The 20,022-nt window shown below is 39.8% G+C and overlaps 1 protein-coding gene across 2 annotated transcripts in view; it reads right to left on the reverse strand.

Moving 5' to 3' along the window:
• RTF1 (RTF1 homolog, Paf1/RNA polymerase II complex component) overlaps positions 1-15,996 on the reverse strand; it is a 59,372-nt gene extending 43,376 nt beyond the window's left edge. For both annotated transcript variants that reach the window (XR_014021608.1, XM_081291256.1), the window contains exon 1: positions 15,790-15,996. Coding sequence is in view for 1 of the 2 variants with exons in the window: in XM_081291256.1 (XP_081147382.1) it covers positions 15,790-15,987 (198 nt within the window). In the remaining variant the exon portion in view is untranslated. The remainder of the gene's footprint in view (positions 1-15,789) is intronic.
• Between the last annotated feature and the right edge of the window lie 4,026 nt (positions 15,997-20,022).

Below are 20,022 nucleotides of genomic sequence, written 5' to 3' on the forward strand. Positions count from 1 at the left end.
GCACTTGCCTAGCATGTGTGAGGCCCTGGGTTCGATGCTCAGCACAACATAAAATAAATAAAGATTGTGTACAACTACAACTAAAAAATAAATATCAAATAAATAGATAGATAGATAGATAGATAGATAGATAGATAAAAATAAAAAGGGCTAGGATGTAACTCATGGCAGAGTGTCCCTGGGTTCAAGCTCCAGTAGAGGAGAAGGAAAGAAAACAGGAAAAAAAAAAAAAAAAAAGACAAAGCAGCTAAGGATCCAGACAGAGGTTAAGTAATTTACCTAAGCTATGTAACTTAGTAACACAGCTAATATATGAAAGCCAGGATTTGAACCTGAGCAGACAGAATTCTGGCTCATAATCTAGTCATGATTTACTAGTTTAAACCTTGTGCCAAAAAAGAGAAAGTACATCAAATAAATATTACTAGTAGTATTCCTTGAGGATGACCCTGCTATACAATTATAGGTCAAGTGCCAAAACAGATTTTAATATAATAGACTGCTTCAAAGTTTCTGTTTTCTTCTTCCAGTCTCTTTCTATTTTAGGAGTAGTTTCCTTCCTTGGCCAGAATAAGAAAATGACCTTCTCAGATTAAATGGCTGATACTCTTACTTCTTCATTAGTACTCATTAAATGTTACCATTCACATTTCATTGGAGAGTTAGTCAACTTCCTGAAATGCAGATATCACAAGAACACTCTTCTTTCACACCAAAACAATAACTCATATAAACCAAATGCAAATTATAGCAATATTTGCATGTTTGTAGTTTTTTTAAGCTTGAGGTGTAATTTACATACAACATATTCTATCCTTTCTAACATGATTCTAAGTTTGAATATATAGTTTTAATCACTACCACAATCACAATATAGGCAGCAGCACCGTCATCATATCCACATACCCTCCAATTCCTTATACACCATCATACCCCCTGTTTTTCTTATATTATATCATCTTCCCCCGGCAACTACAGACTCAACTACAGACTTCTGGCCCTATTGATTTCCTATCGTCGATTGCCACAGAGATGAATTTAAACATTTGATTTGTTTCCATTGTGGAGCCATTTTGTGTTCATTTACAGTTTTGCATAAGATTTTATTTCTCTTGGGTTTGCTGGATTGTGTGATACAACCTTTTTTCCCCATATTACCTTAATGCAAATTATAAACTTTAGAAAGACTTTTGGCAAGTAATCTCTACCCTGATGCCTCAGATTCTAGAATTCCTGTTTTAATACCAACTCATTATAACAAAGTTTTGGATACAATGTTGATATAGTTTGAATATGGTTTGTTGCCTTGAATCACACAGTTTAATCCTTGAAGTCTTATTTAGTGGTATTAAGAGGGTAGAACCTTGGGCTGGGGTGTTAGCTCCACTGGTAGAATGCTTGCCTATCATGCACAAAGCCATGGGTTTGATCCACAGAACCTTAGAGAAAGAGAGAGGGAGTGAGGGAGGAGTATAGAAACTTAAACAAACTGTCTGGAAGTGGAGCTTTGGGAAAGTTATTAGGTCATTTGGGTGGAGCCCCTATAATTGAATCCTGGTGGTTTTATAAGAAGAGGGAGAAAATATATACATAGAGATACATATGTACTCTCACCATGTGATGTAGCTAGAATCCATGCTATGTTGTTTGGACTTCCAACTTCCAAAATTATAAGCTGAATAAACCTTTTCTTTTCATAAAATAGCCTGCTTCATTATAGTAATAAAAAGCTGACTAATACAGTACCCAATCAAATCCTTTCCTGAAACATTAACTGTTACAGGTAATAGACATTTGTTCAAAGTTACTGTAACTGGGGCTGTGGTGTAGCTCAGTGGTAGAGTGTTTGCCTTCCTGTATGAGGCACTGGGTTTCATTCTCAGCACCACATATAAATAAATGATTAAAATAAAGGTCCATCAATGACTAAAAAAAAAGTTACTGTAACTAAGCCTGGCTCCTGGTGGCATAGGCCTATAATCCCAACAATTTGGGAGGCTGAGGTAGGAAAATCACAAGTTTAAGGCTAATTTTGAAAACTTAGTAGGATCCTGTCTCAAATTTTAAAAAATTTAAAAAGGGCTGGGAATACCACTGAACTCGATGGTAGAGTATCCCTGGTTTCAATCACCAGTGCCACCAAAAAAAATAAATAAAATAAAATTTTAAAAAAGTTACTATAACTAGCCAGGCGCGGTAGCCGCCTGAAGACACAGCACCATGAAGGCTGAGGCAGGAGGGTCACTTGATCCCCGAAGTCTGGAGAGCGACCGGGGCAATAGAGTGAGACCCCTAACTAAGAAAAGTTACTGAGGGGCTGGGATTGTGGCTCAGCGGTAGAGCGCTCTCGCCTAGCATGGGCGGGACCCGGGTTCGATCCTCAGCACCACACAAAAATAAAGGCATTGTGTTGTGTCCATCTACACCTAAAAAATAAATATTAAAAAAAGGAGAAAAGTTACAGAAATTCAAGTCATAAGACATGAGTACTGCCATCCAGTTAAGAGATTCCATTCTATAATAAAAGCCTAACAAATAGCTCTCCTTCATCAGTGAAGGTTTGCATCTGAGGAGCACAGTCTCTTTTTGTACTACATTAAATATCATATTAAAAACAGTATGGAGAACAAAGTCCTTCTTTTGTTGTTGTTTTGTTTTTTCACTGCTGGAGATTGAAGCCAGGCCCCTGGGCATGCTTGTCAAGAACTCTACTAGGGGCTGGGGTCGTGGCTCAGTGGTAGAGCACTTGCCTAACATGTGTGAGGCACTGGGTTCGATTCTCAGCACCACATATTAATGAATAAAATAAAAATCCATCAACAACTAAAAAAATAATAAAAACGTTTAAAAAAAATTTGTTTAAAAAAAAAAAAAGAACTCTACCAATGGGCTTCATCACTGAGCCTTTTTGTTTTGAGATAGGATCCTGTTAAATTGCCTAGTTTGGCCTTGAATTCAGCATTCTCCTGCCTCAGCCTCCCAAACAGCTGGGATTACAGGTATGCACCACCACACTCAGCTGCAAAAACCTTCTTAACAATCTGAAAGATATCCATTCCACATCTTGAGAACTGTACAGGAAGCTACCAGGGGAATGCCTGTTAAGGGCACTCTTTAAACCCTATAGACTACTGAGGACCCCTAAGAACAGCTGAACAAACCAATGTACAAACTGAAAGGTCTTCAGAAGGCACACCTGAAGAGATTTGTTAGGGGTAATCTATCCAATACTTGTACTCAAAAGAAGCCAATCTGAAATTGGCCCATGCATAAGGGATAAATCAATGTATAATATTCTCCTGCAGCCCATTCCACCATACTGCACTGGCTGAGACCACATTTCTCGTGTCCAGTAGATCTCTTTCACTGCTGTACTTACCTGTATTTCACCTTATCCTTCTCTACTTATCTTGGGAAACAAGTATGGGATGTCTACATGATATATCAAATTTAAGCTGAACTAAACATTTGGGTAAAGTAATGCCAGTGCCCAACCTATTATAGGTATGGCTGTGTGGAGATGCAACATCTGGCATCTAGAGCAGTTTCATTAACACTGATTAAAAGCCACATTTAAACTAGACAGCCAAAATGGGGACTCTAATGAGCCAAGCACAGTGGTACATGCCTGTAAATTCCAGTGACTCAGGAAGCTAAGGAAGAAGGATCGAAACTTTGAGGCCAGCCTGGGCAAATAAAAATTAAAAAAGGGATACAGATTGGTGATACAAGGCCCCTGGGTTTAATCCTCAATAACACTACCAAAAAAAAAAAAAAAAAGAGAGAGAGAGAGAAATTATATTCCATTTGATTCAAATGTATGATATGTCAAGATCATTGTACTGTCATGTGTAACTAATTAAAACAAATTTTAAAAAATTAAAATTGCAATTAGAAAGATGCGATCAAAACTACTCTAAAATTTCATCTCACTAGTCAGAATGGCAGTGATCAAGAATTGAAGCAACACCAGGTGCAGTGGCACACACCTGTAATCCCAGCAGCTTAGGAGGTTGAGACAGGAGAATCACAAGTTGAAAGCCAGCCTCAGCAATGGTGAGGCGTTTAGCAACTCAGTGAGGCCCTCTCTCTAAATAAAATACAAAATAGGACTGGGATATGGCTCAGTGATTCAATCCCTGGTACCCCCCACCTAAAAAAAAAAAAAAAAGAATTCAAGCAACAATAAGTGCTGGTGAGGATGTGGGGAAAAGGTACTAATTCATTGATGGTGGACTGCAAAATGGTGCAACCACCTTGGAAAGCAGTATGGAGGTTCCTTAGATAACTTGGAATAGAACCACTATTTGAGCCAGTTAGCCCACTTCTTGGTCCATACCCAAAGGACTTAAAATCAGCATACTATAGTGATGCAGCAATGTCAATGTTTATAGCAGCTTTAATTCACAATAGTTAAACTGTGGAACCAACCTAGATGCCCTTCAATAGATGAATTGATTAAAAAAAAAAACTGTGGTATATATACAAGTGGAATATTATTCAGCCTTAAAGAAGAATTAAATTATGGCATTTACAGGTAAATAGATGGAGTTGGAGAATGTCATGCTAAGCGAAGTAAGTCAATTCACCAAAAAACCAAAGGCCAAATGTTTATTCTGGTAAATGGATGCTGATCCATAATGGGGAGTGGGTGCAAGGGAAAAATGAAGGAACTTTGGATTGGGCAGAGGGAGGGGAGAGGAGGGGTTGGGGGGAGATGGTTGAATGAAATAAACATTATTACAGGTATGACGGCACAAATGGTATGACTTTACATCATGTATAACCAGAGAAATGAAAAGTTGTGCTCCATTTGTGTAAAAAATTAAATTAAATTAAAAAAAGAAAAACTAACATAATTAATTAATACCAGTTAGGAAGACCAAACATCTTGGTTTATCTAGGACTATCCTGGTTTTAGCACTAAAAGTCCTGGCATCGTGGGAAACTCCTCAGTACAGGGAAACCAGAGCAGATGTTCATCTTATTACTAACTAGTACCCTCTATGTATCAAGCACTGGATAGACAATAGTGAAAAAAAGATACATGGGTCCTTGACCTCATAGAATTTAAAATCAAATGTGGGAGACAGACAATAAAATGAGAAATAATGAATTACAGATAAAACTAGGTGCTAAGAAGAAAGTAAATAAAATGAGTAGGGGACTTATCTGCAGTAGAGGGTATTGAGGAGGCTTCTCTGAGGTAATGGCACTTAGGCTCAGACTAGAAACTTGAGAGAAAAAAAACAGAGTATAGTGTTCTGGACAGATGCCTACAGATGAGATAGCTAAGACTCTGAAACTGATAACAGCTGACTCAAAGAACTGAAAGAGAAGCAGTACAACTGAAGCTTAGCAGGCAAGGGAAGAATGGAAAGAAGTGAGTTAAGAGTAAGACAAAATCATATCATTTTCAGATTTACAAAGCAGGTGAGGAACAAGACTGTTGTTTAAAGGCAGCAAGAAGACATCAAATGGTATGAAGCAGAGGAGTAACCCTATTCACTAAGGGTTTTTAACAGAGTACTCTGACAGGCAGATGAAGAGACTAGAGGGGCCAGAGTGCAAGTGCAGAGAAGAAGTAGCAGTCTCAGCAGAGTGGGTGGTGGCCTGGACAAAGTAAGTAGCTACAGAGACAAGGATAAGTGGGAAGACTTGAGAGGTGCTGAGGAAAGAAGAATAATTCTGAGTTTAAAATGAGATGTTTATTTGTATTCTTCTTTTCATATAAAAACAATTAGAGGAGCATGATTAAAATAGTGGAAACTGGTTAATTTTCATGAGTAAGAGAGGGAGCCATTATGTCATTATGAGGCAAAGAGAGGTATTTCTGTATTGTCAAAACTGTTTTAACAAGCAGGCACTATTTTTAATAATAATAATAAAAGAAACAAATCAATGAATGTACAAAAACCTTCTAAAGTAGTAATTTCAAAGGAGAATTTTAACAGCTCTTTAATTTCATATAATAATAATAATAGAGGGGAGAGACTCATTACTGTTACTTGTTTGTTTGTTTGTTTTTTGGTACTAGAGATTGAGCCCAGGGGCACTTAACCACTGAGCCACATCCTTAGTCCTTTTTATTTTTTATTTTGAGACAGGGTCTCTCTGAGTTACTTAGGGTCTCACTAAGTTGCTGAGGCTGGCTTTTAACTTGTGATCCTCCTGCCTTAGCTTCCAGAGCTGCTGGGATTATAGGCATATGTAACCATACCCAGCACTTGTTTTAACTTGGTTCCCGTCTCCTAATACACTTGCTAACTAAAGAAGGGATATCAGTATTACAAGAGAGGTCGAATAAGAAGCCTCAAATTGATAGTATTCCTTATTTATGTTAGAAACTTTCTATCGCATTTGATTATTATTTATTAAGTGCCTACTTTTGTGTCAGGCAGACATTATTTTCAACTACCTACTTGGTATCTCCACTTGGATATCTCACATATCTCCACATATCCAAGAATGAATTCATGATGTTCACTCTAATCTGCACTGTTCTCCAAGTTTCCTAATTCCAGAGTCTGGTATTCATCCCTCATACCACCTCTTATGCCACCATTCCAGTCATCAAGTCCTTTTAGTTCTATTTATTGAAGATAATGTCTAGCTTATTTTACCATGTCATCTATGTAACTAACACACAACTCCAGGTATTTGTTCATTCAATGGTATCAACAGAGTGTGCTTGCTATATGTATGAACTGTTCTAGGGGCTAGAAATATTGCAGTGAACAAATATATTCACCCCCCATTGGAGCTTACATTCGAGTGACACTTATGTTCTCCACCACCTGTCACCTGGACTCCTTTATCTACCAACTAACTAGTTTCCCCTCTCCATATGACTCTCCACAAAGTAGTCTAGGTGGGCTTTCAAAAAGGCAAATCAAGCCAGGCACAGTGGCCCACACCTGTAATCCCAGCAGCTCAGGAGTCTGAGACAGTGGCTCACACCTGTAATCCCAGAAGCTCAGGAGGCTGAGACAGGAAGATCGAGTTCAAAGCCAGCCTCAGCAATGGTGAGGTGCTTAAGCAACTCAGTGAGACCCTGTCTCTAAATAAATAATACAAAAAATAAGGCTGGGGATGTGGCTCAGTGGTTGAGTGTCCCTGAGTTCAATCCCCAGTACCAAAAAAAAAAGGGGGGCAAATCAGGTATGACAGCACATAATTATAATCCTAATTACTGGGAGGAAGATGGCAACTTTAAAGCCAGACTGGGCAATTTAGCAAGATTCTGTCTCAAAATCAAAAAATTAAATTACATTTAAAAAGAGAATGGAAGGCAGGTGCAATGGCACATGCCTGTAATCCCAGTGGCTTGGGAGGCTGAAGCAGGTGGATTGCAAGTTCAAAGCCAGCCTCAGCAACTTGGTGAGGCTTAAACAATTTAGCAAGACCCTGCCTCAAAATAAAATAAAAGGGTCTGGGATCATAGCTCTATGTTGGAGTGCTTGCCTAGCAATGTGTGAGGAACTGGGTTCGATTCTCAGCACTGCAAGTAAATGAAATAAAATGTCCATTGACAACTAAATATAAATAAATAAATAAATAAAATTTTAAAAGGGCTGGGGAAGTGGCTCAGTGGTTAAGTGCCCCTGGGTTTAATCCCTGGAACCCCCCCTCAAAAAAGGGCAAGGGCTGAAGTGGGTGGGGCTGGGGTTGTAGCTCAGTGGTAGAGTGTTTTCTTAGCACATTTGAGGCACTGGGTTTGATTCATTAAAAAATAAAGTTATTGGGCTGGGAATGTGGCTCAGGCGGTAGCTTGCTCGCCTGGCATGCGTGCGGCCCGGGTTCGATCCTCAGCACCACATACCAACAAAGATGTTGTGTCGGCCGAGAAATAAAAAATAAAATATTAAAAATTCAAAAAAATAAATAAATAAAAAATAAAGTTATTATTTCCATCTACAACTAAAAATATAAAACACACACACACACACACACACACACACACACATAAAGGGCTAGGGATGTGGCTCAGTGTTTAAGTACCCTATGGTACTAAAAAAAAAAAAAAAAAGAGGCAGCGGGGTAATGCTGGGGGTGTAACTCAATGGTAGAGTGCTTTCCTAGCATGTGCCAGTCCCTGAGTTCAATCTCCAGTACTGGGATGGGGTGGGGGGTTTAAATTTGAAAAGCTGTGCATGGTGTGTGCGTGTAGACTCAGCTCTCAGGAGGTTTAAGCAGGATAGCTTGAGCCTAGTATTTCAAGGTCAGTCTGGGCAAAATAGTGAGACCCTGATTCTGTAAAAACAAAAATGGCAAATCTGAATACCTCTTCCATTTTATAATCCCTCAATGCCTTCTTATTACTCTCAGAAGACCTTAACATTAACAATACAGTCCTGTCAGTGGCTTTAAGACTTTCTTTTTAAACCCAGTCAATAGTAGGAGAAATTACACCTCAGGATCCATTATATACACACATATATATTAATGAAACACAGGATTCACGAAACATAGAAAAGTCTTTATCTTTACTATGTATATCATACTTAATGTTTTCTATTCAATTAAATTTCATTTTTATTTTAACTGTTGGCTGTAACCCACTAAACTTGACTTCTCCACCCTCAAATAGTCAAAACAGAAGCTACCTCTGCAGTTTCATTTGTACTACTATCTCTTCAACTAGTGCTGTTCCACTTACCCTGGGCATCTTTCAGTTTCATGAGGGTACTAGGTCCTTTCTGCCTCATTTCTTTCTGTATGTTAGTCTCTCAACAACACCCTTCCTTACTCTTCAAGCTCCTAATCTCCTTTTCTTCTTCCAGGTTTCAGTTTAAATGTCACTTTCATCAGGCTACTATAGGGTTGCTAATCAAAGACAATATCCTTGTTCTTCCTTCACAGCCTACAGCAGTTTTAAGGAAACGACTCTCTGAACATTCCCCCTTCCTCCATCTCTCTCTCTCTCTCTCTCATACCACTTTAAGCTCCTTCTTCCATTTTGTTCACCTAGTAGCCCTAGTGCCTAGCACTGTCTTAACACATTTGGTCAAAGACAAATGATCTCCACCCTGAGGGAACAACAAATATACCAACAGAACTTGCGTCTGAGATAGATTTGACCATTTCTTTGCTTTCTTTCTCTCTTTCTTTTTTTTTTGGGGGGAGGGCAGGTGGGGGCAGTGCTAGGGATTGAACCCAAGGCCTTGTACCATGCAAGGCAAGCACACTACCAACTGAGCTATATCCCCAGCCCCTCTTTCTTGTCTTTGAGGCACGGCCTTGCTGAATTGCTGAGGCAGGCCTGGAACTTACCATCCTCTTGCCTCAGCCTCTCAAATCACTGGGATTTCAGGCTTGTGCCACCCAGGCTAGGCTTCCCTAATCATTTCTTTTAAATAATAGATAGATAGATAGATAGATAGCAAATGAGTTATACCAACTAGATGCAACATTATGATACAAATTAAAAACCTTACAACAATGAGATTTCTCACCAATTCATTGTAGATTTCAAAACCTAGTCTCACTAAGAGAAAAATTAGACTATTATACTAATAGTTATAATTACACTAATGAGAAAAACAAGTTTTAAATTTCCCAAGTTATATGGGAAAGGATACTTTATAACAATACCTTTTACACATAATGTCTAAAAAGAGATCCTAGAAAATAGTTAGGGGCCTATGCTCTCAAAGATACATTTAATTATTGCTTTTTCAAGTTGATAAGCAGAGAAAGAGAATGTGACAACATAATTACCATTTTAAATAAGGAAGGAAACTATGAAATAAAGCTTTCCATGTGTACCTATAGTTTTTCTTTCTTTCTTTTGTATTGGGGATTGAACCCAGGGGCACTTTACCACTGACCTACATCCCCAGCTCAGCCCTTTTATTTTTTTATTTTGAAATAGGGTTTCACTAAGTTGCTGAGGCTGATCTTGAAACTGTCTTCCAAATAGTTGGGATTATAGGCATATGCCACCATATACACCTTCTTTCTTTCTTTCTTTTTTTTTTTTTTTTAAAGAAACACACAGGCCTAGCATGTGTGAAGTACTGGGTTCAATTCTCAGCACCACATATATCCCAAATGTTTTCTCTGATATAAGGAGGCTGATTCGTACTGGGGTAGGGAGGGGGAGCATGGGAGGAATAGACAAACTCTAGATAGGGCAGAGAGGTGGGGGGGGGGAAGGGAGGGGGCATGGGGTAGAAATGATGGTGGAATGTGAGGGAAATCATTATTCAAAATACATGTATGAAGACACGAATTGGTGTGAACATACTTTGCATACAAAAATAAATAAAAATAAAGCTCCACTGACAACTAGTGTGTGTGTGTGTGTATATGTATGTATGTATGTGTATGTGTATATATATATATATATATATACACACACACACACACACACATAAAAGGTGCGGGGGGCTGGGCGCGGTAGTGTACAGCTGTAATCCCAGTGGCTCCAGACGCTGAGACAGGAGGATCTAGAGTTCTTAGCCAACCTCAGCAACTGTGAGGTCCTAAGCAACTCAGTGAGACCCTGTCTCTAAATAAAATACAAAATAGGGCTGGGGATGTGGCTCAAGAATGCCCCTGAGTTCATTCCCGTTACCAAAAACTAAATTAACTAATTAAAAAAGAAAGGTACAGTAACATTTGCTTGTTTGTTTGTTTGTTTGTTTATTAAATGGCTTGCTATGGGAAGTGAAAATAGCTAACCTCAGGGCTGAGTTTAAGAAGAACCAGACCCTCCAATCAGGCTGAGGTATCTTATTTATTTTTTAATGAAGAATATCAACTTTTAATTTTTTATTTTGTTCATTTTATTTATTTATTGTGGCACTGGGGGTCAAACCCAGGGTCTCATGAATGCTAGGCAAGCACTCTACTACTGAACTGTGTCTACACCCTATTTTATTCACAACTTATTTGGAGGGAGATAATAGGGATTGAACCTAAGCGGGCTTTAATAGTTGAACTATAACCCCACCACTTTTTATTTTTTATTTTGAGACATGGTCTTGTCAAGATGCTTAGGGCCTCACTAACTTGCTGGGGCTGACCTGGAACTTGTGATCTTCCTGCGGCATCCTCCCTATCTGCTAGGATTACAGGAATGCACTACTATGCTGGATGTGTTGTAGAAAAACCTTTTATAAATACTAAGTAACACTGATCTGAATAGAGAATTATTTCCTTTATTATCTTGGGTGCTTTTCATTCTATAGAATTCACTGCATAAATATTTTTCATAAAGAGTAATACAATATCTCTATGCAAATGTGTAATGATGATAAAAATCCTATAGGTTTACCTCAAAGTCAGCCTCCCCCCCTCCCCCAGAGAGCACCAATGGCAAGTATCTTGTGATTTAAAAATGTTGAGGAAAGGATATGGCTAACATAATAACAAAGTCATTAGCGGTCTCATGCTAAAAGAAAATTCTTCAAATTCTCAACTTAAGATCTGAGTTTTAAAAACCTTTGGAAATTAAAACAAGTTTTAAACTACTGCACTTAACTTGGACATATTATGAGAGACCAACTACTTACAGTGTCTTATTAAAAAGATTAACTTGCATACAGACAGTTAATAGTCTCAGCCATTAACATAAATCATAGTTACCTGGGCTTTATCTATTATAAATGCAAACTCTAGGGCTCTATGTGCTCTGAGGGTCTGATCCATTAAGTCTGGGGTAGCTGCTACACCTCTTACCACCCCAACCTACATTTTAAATAATCAACCCGGTGGCTTCTGACCCCAACCACCAGGAAAAAACAGCCTAGAAGGTTCATCCACTTCACCTTCAATAAGTACTAAATTGGAGATAATACAGTACTATTGAAAAAATATCTTAGATTTCCATGTGGAAAACTCAGGGAAAAAGGGCATCCTTACTAAGTGTGTCACTCTGATACTAGACAATTGGAGATTTGTTATGGTTTTTGTTCTTTCTACAAGAACCACACAGTAGACAGCAAGTATAATGTTAAAACTCCAATAAAGACTCAGAACTAAACCATGAGCAGTGGCATACACCTGTAATTCCAGCAGCTCAGGAGACTAAGGCAGGAGGATCTCAAGTTCAAAGACAGCCTCAGCAAAAGCAAGGTGCTAAGCAACTCAGTGAGACCTGTCTCTAAAATAAAATACAAAATTGAGCTGGGGATGTGGCTCAGTGGTTGAGTGCCCCTGAGTTCAACCCTTGGTACCAAAAAAAAAAAAAAAAAGACTTAAAACTAGAAGGAGCAGCCCAAGACATTTTGGTAAAGAAAGGCCCAGAATGTACTGATTGTGTTCTGGCTCAGTAGTAGAGCATTTGCCTAGCATGTGCAAGGAGGCACTGGATTCGATTCTCAGCACCACGTTCTCTATAATCCTAGAGACTGAGGAGCCTGAAGCAGGTGAATTACACATTTGAGGCCAGCCTCATCAACTTAGTAAGGTCCTCAACAATTTAGCAGACCATATCTCAAAACAAAAAATAAAACAGGCAATGGGCACAGTGGCACATACCTGTGATCCCTGTGTTCTATAAACAAATAAATAATTAAAGATCCATCAATAACTAATAAAAATATTTTTTAAAAAAAGAACCTAAAATCAGGCTGTTAACTTCTATGAAGGCCTCTAGGGAAAACATCCAGAAGACTGAGAATTTTGATTCCTCTGAGAACCGGGCACAATGTGGAACAGACAGAAGACCCTGGTACCCATGTTAGGATGTAGAAGAGATTTTTGATCTAGTTCTCATCTCATAATAAAAATGCCAATAAGAAGTTAGAGTGGGGCTGGGGTTGTGGCTCAGCGGTAGAGCGCTCATCTAGTACATGTGAGAGGTTTGATCCTCAGCACCACACAAAAATAAATAAATAAAATAAATGTATTGTGTCCAACTATAACTAAAAAATAAATATTAAAAAAAAAAAGAAGTTAAAAGGGCCAGGCACAGTGGTGCACACCTGTAATCCTAGTGGCTCAGGAGGCTGAGACAGGAGGTTAAGCCTGTTCAAGGTTAGCCTCAGAAATTTAGTAAAGCCCTAAGCAACTCAATGAGATCACCCTGTCTGTAAATAAAATATAAAAAAAGACTAGGAATGTGGCTCAGTGGTTACGTGCTCCTGATTTCAATCCTCAGTACCAAAAAAAAAAAAAAAAAAAGTTGTGGTTACAGGTAAGTTGGGGGGGGGGGGTTGGGGTTGTGGCTTAGCGGTAGAGTGCTCGCCTTACATGATCCAAACTCTGGGTTCAATCCTCAGCACCACATAAAAAAAATAAACAAGTGAAATAAAGGTGTTGTGTCCAACTACAACTAAAAAATAAATAAAAGGTAAGTTGGAATTGCTGTTAAAATGTATTAAGCATTACTTACAAATTTCACATTAATTTCTTTTTATAAATAGATATTTAGAATTAGATTTCAAGCTGCAATCCCCTCCAGTTCCTACTGCAGAAAGCTCTCTGTGAATCGGGTAAAATATCTCAACCACCAATGGAAGCAATCTACTCACCTCATCAGAATTCTGTGGAAAACCACTAAGAACAGAATAATTTGCAACTTAGTTCATTCATCTTCAGAACAGATATTTTAAAAGTACTTTACTAAGTCCCCTAAATAATCTTTCAAGGATGAGGTTGTGGCTCAGTGGTAGAGTGCTTGCCTGGCATGTGTGAGGCCCTAAGTTCGATCCTTAGCACCACATATAAATAAAGAAATAAAGTAAAAAATCTATTGGCAACTAAAAGATATTTAAATAATAATAATAATCTTTTAAACTGATGTGCCAATTTCCTCTAGTCAGTGTACTTTACAACACGAATTCTAGCAACATGGAAAATGGCCATGAAACATTATTCTCATTTTGTAATATGGAAAAATTAAAAGACTAACAGATTAAGTTGGTCTAATAGAATGAGTAAAGGCCTTATACTTGTACAGACTTACATTAAAATCCAATTCTATCACTAATTTTGAGAATTATTTAACTTCATTAAGCTCAGTTTTCCTCATGTGTAAAGTGGAGAAAATGATTCCAACTTCACCATGACTTGAAAACTTGAGAATGTAAAGCTGGGTGTGGTTGTGCACATCTGTAATCACAGCCACTTGGGAGGCTAAAGCAAGGGATTTGCAAGTTCAAGGCCAGCCTCAGCAATTTAGGGAGAGTCTATCTCAAAATAAAATTAAAAAGGTCTGGGGATGCAGCTTTGTGGTAGAGCATGCCTGGGTTCAATCCTAGTACAGCAAAAAAATTAAATAAATAAAAAATTAAAATGAAGGAAAAAAAAACTTGATAATGTAACTAAAGCACTTAATTAAGCTGTCTGTTCACCTTAAGGTAGCTGATGTTATTACCAGAAACACACTTGCAGATCAGAAAATAGTGAAAAATACATTCTAATCCTCCTAATTGCCTGCCTAAAATTATCTTACCAACCAAACTTTTATAACCTAGAGTATGTTTTTTAGATTTCAGGAGCCTTTCAATGAGAACAATTTCAACTTACTCTCTATATTCCTAGCCCAATACAAGGTTTCTATGCCTTAATAGTCCCCACTTCCCCACCTCCATTTAACAAACGTTCCTCTTTAACACCTTTCAGTCCTTCCTTCTTAACAAGTCCCCCCTTTTTATGCCCAAATACTTTAGTACTGGATCTCTGGCCTAGTACAAAGGACTCCCAAGAAACCATTTATTAAAAAACTTATAAGCTGACAATACTTGCATCATTATTCTTACAAACATTTGATCTTACAATCAGATAGACAAGACTGATGTAACACCATGATTTTACAGTTAAGACCATAGCTAGAAAGCAGCATAAGTCCAATTTAGAATTCAAAATTTCAGATCCAAAGTTCAATATTCTCTCAAAGTATACAGTTATTATCTCTTGCATATTCTTTCTTTATATCATTTGCTCATTAAAAGATGGAAGAAACCATCTTTGTACCTCTTGCTATCATTAGAGCACTGTTACAAGGGTCCGCTTACTCCCTACAGTATTTTCTAGAGTATATAAACAGTTCAAGCTACTCCAAGACACTAAGGCCAAAAGTTACTTTCAATGCTTCCTGCACAATCTTCAAGTAAGAAAGAATTCTGGGATGCTTTACAAAAGATCTAAGATGCCTGGGCCACAATCCCTTCACGCTGCCCCACCGTTTCCTCTCCCTAGAGTGTTTTCTTCGGTCTGACATTCCAACGGGAACCCATCTCAACCACAAACGACCCTAGTCGCCAAACAGACTCGTGCCCACAGCTAAGACTTCCTCGCCAAGCAAGCAGAACTCCTCGGAACATTTACCAATGTTCTTCCTCTCTGTCTACAACCCCTTTCCTAAAAACTTCATCTTCCTGAGTCCGCACCTTCTCAGCTCTCTCCCCCTCCCATCGCCCCACGCTTACCCTTGCACCTCCTCCAAAACCTCCCAGCTTCCAGGGTTGGCGGGCGATACTTCCTATCTCTCCAGGCCCGGATCGCTTGGCTTGCAGCCCGCCGCCCCGATCCGGCCCCAGTAGATCTGATCGTGGCCCCCTTCGGTACCCCAGAGCCCGAGGCCCATCTGCCCGGTCCCTGCCCCGCCTCCCCGCCCAAGGCGCCAAGTCCTCGGTGCTCGGTCTCCAGGCCTGGGCTAGACTCGGAGGGCCTTGGATGCTGCGAGTAGGACAAGAGGCGGGTTGCAGCAGCAGTCAGGACACCGGGCGGGTCAGGCGCTCAAGCCAGGAGACTCCGGGCCCGGCCGACTCCGGGCTCCAGTGGCTGGGACTCAGCCCTCCTGCTTTGCCGGCCCGCGCCTCCGCGGCCTGCCCTCACCTGATCCAGGTTCTCGTCGCTGCCGCTGTCCTCCGTGTCTGAGTCGATCACGACGCGGCCTTTCCGCTTCTTTACCATGTTGGTCCCCCGGCTCCCACGCCGGACGCCGCCCGGACTCCCCTCTTGCCCGCCTGCCAGTGGGACCGCCACTGCCGCCGAAGCCGCCGCTGCTCGACCCACACAAAGGCGACCGCGCATGCGCGCTCCGCTCCGCCCCTGACCCCGCCCCCCTCCAGGCGCACGCCGTTCGCTGGCGCCCGGCGCCCCGCCCTGCCCCACCCCCGACGCACCGTGGGAGGCGGGGCCGTATGCTCACGGTTTCCCGGCAGAGCACTGCTGTTGTCTTGCCGGGGACCGGCCCCGGAAACCTTGGCTGTTTCTAGGCTGCCAGGCCCGCGCTCGGTCGGCTACCTACCTATCAGGGGCTGAAGCCCGAAGGACCTAGGTCCGTTCTGAAAGCACACGCATCTCCATCCTTTCAGTTCTCCGAAACTGATGGAGTGTGGAAGACCACTTCGAGGGTTACCCCAGTGGACAGCACAGTCGTCCGGTACTTGCCGAGCACACCGGTTGAGGGACCGAGCCTACCTACGTGAACTATCCAAGTCACAGCTGAATTGGGATCCGAAGAATGCATCTGAGTTACCCAAAAGAAGAATGGACGGAAGAGTGTTCCAAGTAGAGAACTGCATGGGAAAAGGCCCAGCGATTTGGTTCGATACCCATCCCCGACAAGCAAGCAAACAAACAAAACCGGAGAGAAAGACAAACCTTTGAGATCCCGGAACTGAAATTCTTTATAGCCGGAGCAGCAGGTGTGGTTAGGGAGATGGGTGGGGGAAGGATGCAGCTCCTGTCGTTTGGAGCCTAATATGCTATACTAAGGATTACTTGGGAGAAGAAAGAAGTCCCAGATAGGGATGATGTTCAGATTCTGGTTTAGGAAGCTGGTGGCAAGTAGGCCCTTTATCAAAATAAGAAAGTTCAAAAACAGAGAAGATGATGTGTGGAAGAAAGAAATTCGGTTTATATCTTTTCAGTTTGAGGTCAACTATGAAAAAAGTAGCTCCAGAATTGATTTTTCTTTTCTTTTTTTTTTTTTAAGAACTTAGAATATAAGGTAAGGAGCATAAGTAATAATTTGAAACTGCTCTCAGAACTGTTGGAGCCCATTAATTCATTAATTCTGGTAGTGAACTTAAGAATTAGTTCTTTGGGCAGGCTAATGAATTCTTGCTCCCTTACTCCCCTTTGCCCTTTTCTGTATAAATTTTATTTTTTCCACAAAGTTACACATACAAATGTAAATGCCTTAAAATAATGAAGAACCTATGTCATACACAGAGAGGTCCCTGGAAATAAATACTTACTTCAGTGTCCAATTTGTGTTGTTACTTGAAAAGGTGTTCAGGATTAAGGTGAAGGAAATAACCTAAATAAAGCCCCGCTACCTCTTTACTCCTGAAGACTTTTCCTAAAATATACCACTAGACATCTGATCCCCCAGCATACCTTTGAATGAGCCCATGGCCAAGATGAAAATGACCAGAGTATCTCTCCCAATTCTAGCCACCTGAAAGCCTAGTGCCCTTCTATGAGGACTCTAAATGTGTTAATACACAGAATATCTTAAAAAAAAAAAGCTATAATATAATCAGTAGCCCTTGACTAGAATTTTAAAAGCTATGTTCTTTGAGTGAAATCTGTTGATTTGTTTTAGTTTGGTTTTGCTGTACTTGAGGTTGAACCCATATCCCTTCCCTTTTTTAGACAGAATCTCACTAAGATGCCCAGGCTGACCTTGAAGTTCCATTCTTTTTTCAGCTTCCCATGTTGCTGAGATTATAGGCCAGCACTACTGCACCCAGATGAAATCTTTTGATTTTCATATTTCTATAAGGAGTTCTCATTATTCATGTACTGGAGTTACTCCATATTGAGACTAATCAGTGTCTAAATCATCTAAATGAAGAGAATAACCATCCTGCACTCAACTCCCTCTTTTTTATTTTTTATTTATTTTTTATTATTAGTTGTTCAAAACATTACAAAGCTCTTGACATATCATATTTCATACATTTGATTCAAGTGGATTATGAACTCCCATTTTTACCCTGTATACAGATTGCAGAATCACTTCGGTTACACATCCACATTTTTACATACTGCCATACTAGTGTATGTTGTATTCTGCTGCCCTTCCTATCCTCTACTATCCGCCCTCCCCTTCCTCAACTCCCTCTTAAGTTGGCTTTCCCAAATACTAAACCTGTGAAAGCTTCCAATTAATAAAATGATGATGATAATAATGAACTCGTAAGGTTCTTATAAGGTTTATATGAGTTAGCACATGTAAAAAGGTGGCGCAGGATGGGAGGGTGCTTCAAATGCTTAGTAGCAAAGACTAAATAATAAATGTCAGCTATAATTGTTATTATACTTTGAGGAGGGAGACTGTACAGCAGGTGTTGGAGAAAAAGGATTAGAGATGGGATTTTTGTTTTATTCTGTTTATTTTTTGCAGTGCTGGGGATTGAAGCCGGGGCCTGGCATGTGTTTGGCAAGTGCTCAACTACTGAACTACATCCCAGTCCCAGATTTACTTTATTATTATTATTATTTTAATTTTTAATTTTTTTTAGTTGTAGATGTACAGAGTATATTTATTTATTTTTATGTGGTGCTGAAGATCAAACCCAGAGCCTCACATGAGAGGCAGGGGCACTGAGCTACAGCCCCAGCCCCCCAGATTTACTTTAAAAGAAATTTTTTTGGTTCATAATAGTGACGTATAACATTAAGATTCATATCCTAGATTTAGTTTTGAAGTGTTGGGGAGAGAACCCAGGGCCTCACCCATGCTGGGCAAGTGTTCTATCACTGAGCCATGTCCCCAGCCCAATTTTTATTTATTTATTTTTTAAACATTTCTTTTTTTTTTTTAATATCTATTTATTTTTATGTGGTGCTGAGAATCGAACCCAGGGATTCACACATGCTAGGTGGGCACTCTACCACTGAGCTACAGCCCCAGCCCCTATCAATTTTTATTTTTTACTTTATAGTCTTTGGTGCTGTTTGAACTTTTTATACCAAGAATAAATTTTTATCATAATTTTAAAATAGTTTTGGAAACTAGATTTTTTATTTATAAAATGATTTCTCCATATTATAAATCAACTTAGAAGGGTATAAAGGGAAAGAAAACTATATAAAATTCTGTCATTCCAAGAAATCCATGTATTCTTTTCTGAAACAAAATTGTCTTTGTGTGCATATATTTATTTAACATGTATTTATCAAGTACATATTACATATCTGAACAAAACAAGTTCCCTGCTCTCAAGAGCTTACATTCATGACGTACATATTGCAAAAGGCATGTACATTTAAAATGCTGTAAGGACCCCTTTTTATACAGGCCACCCCAGAGGACAAAAGAAATTTTTTACATCTGTTGTTTGAGAAAATGCAAAGTGGCAAAAACTATGGGTTCACTAACAAATGAGTTGGTTTTCTATTCCTTACAATCTATATATCTTTCTCTTTTAGGTACTGGGGATTGAACTCGGGGGCACTCAGCCACATCCCCAGTCCTATTTTGTATTTTTTATTTAGAGACATGTTCTCACTGAGTTGCTCGGCGCCTCGCCGCTGCTGAGGCTGGCTTTGAACCATGATCTACTCTTGCCTCAGCCTCCTGAGCCGCTGGGATTACAGGCATGCACCACAGAGCCCAGCTCACAACCATAATATTATTTTTTTAATTAAAAATAAGCAGCTGGGCATGGTGGCGCAGGCCTGCAATCCCAGTGGCTTGAGAGATTGAAGCAGGAGGAGAGAGAGTTCAAAGCCAGTCTCAGCAACTTAGCTAGACCCTAAGCAATTTAGAGAGACCCTGTCTCAAAATAAAAAGGACTATGGATTTAGCTCACTGGTACAACAATCCCTGGGTTAAATCCCCAGTACTAAAAAGAGAAAAAAAAGTTTATGTGTGTGCCAGGTGCAGTGGTGAGGAGGATCACGAATTCAAAGCCAGCCTCAGTAATGGTGAGATGCAAAGCAACTTAATGAGATCCTGTCTTTAAATAAAATCCAAAAAAAAAAAAAAAAAAAATTAGGGCTGGGGATGTGGCTCAGTGGTCAAGCACCCAAGTTCAATCCCCAGTACCCACCCCGCCAAAAAATGTATGTGTGTATGTGAACTTTGGCAGAAAGACTAGGGGAATCATT

This window comes from Spermophilus citellus (genome assembly GCF_964194105.1).
Source record: "Spermophilus citellus genome assembly, chromosome: 4".
Taxonomy (NCBI): domain Eukaryota; kingdom Metazoa; phylum Chordata; class Mammalia; order Rodentia; family Sciuridae; genus Spermophilus; species Spermophilus citellus.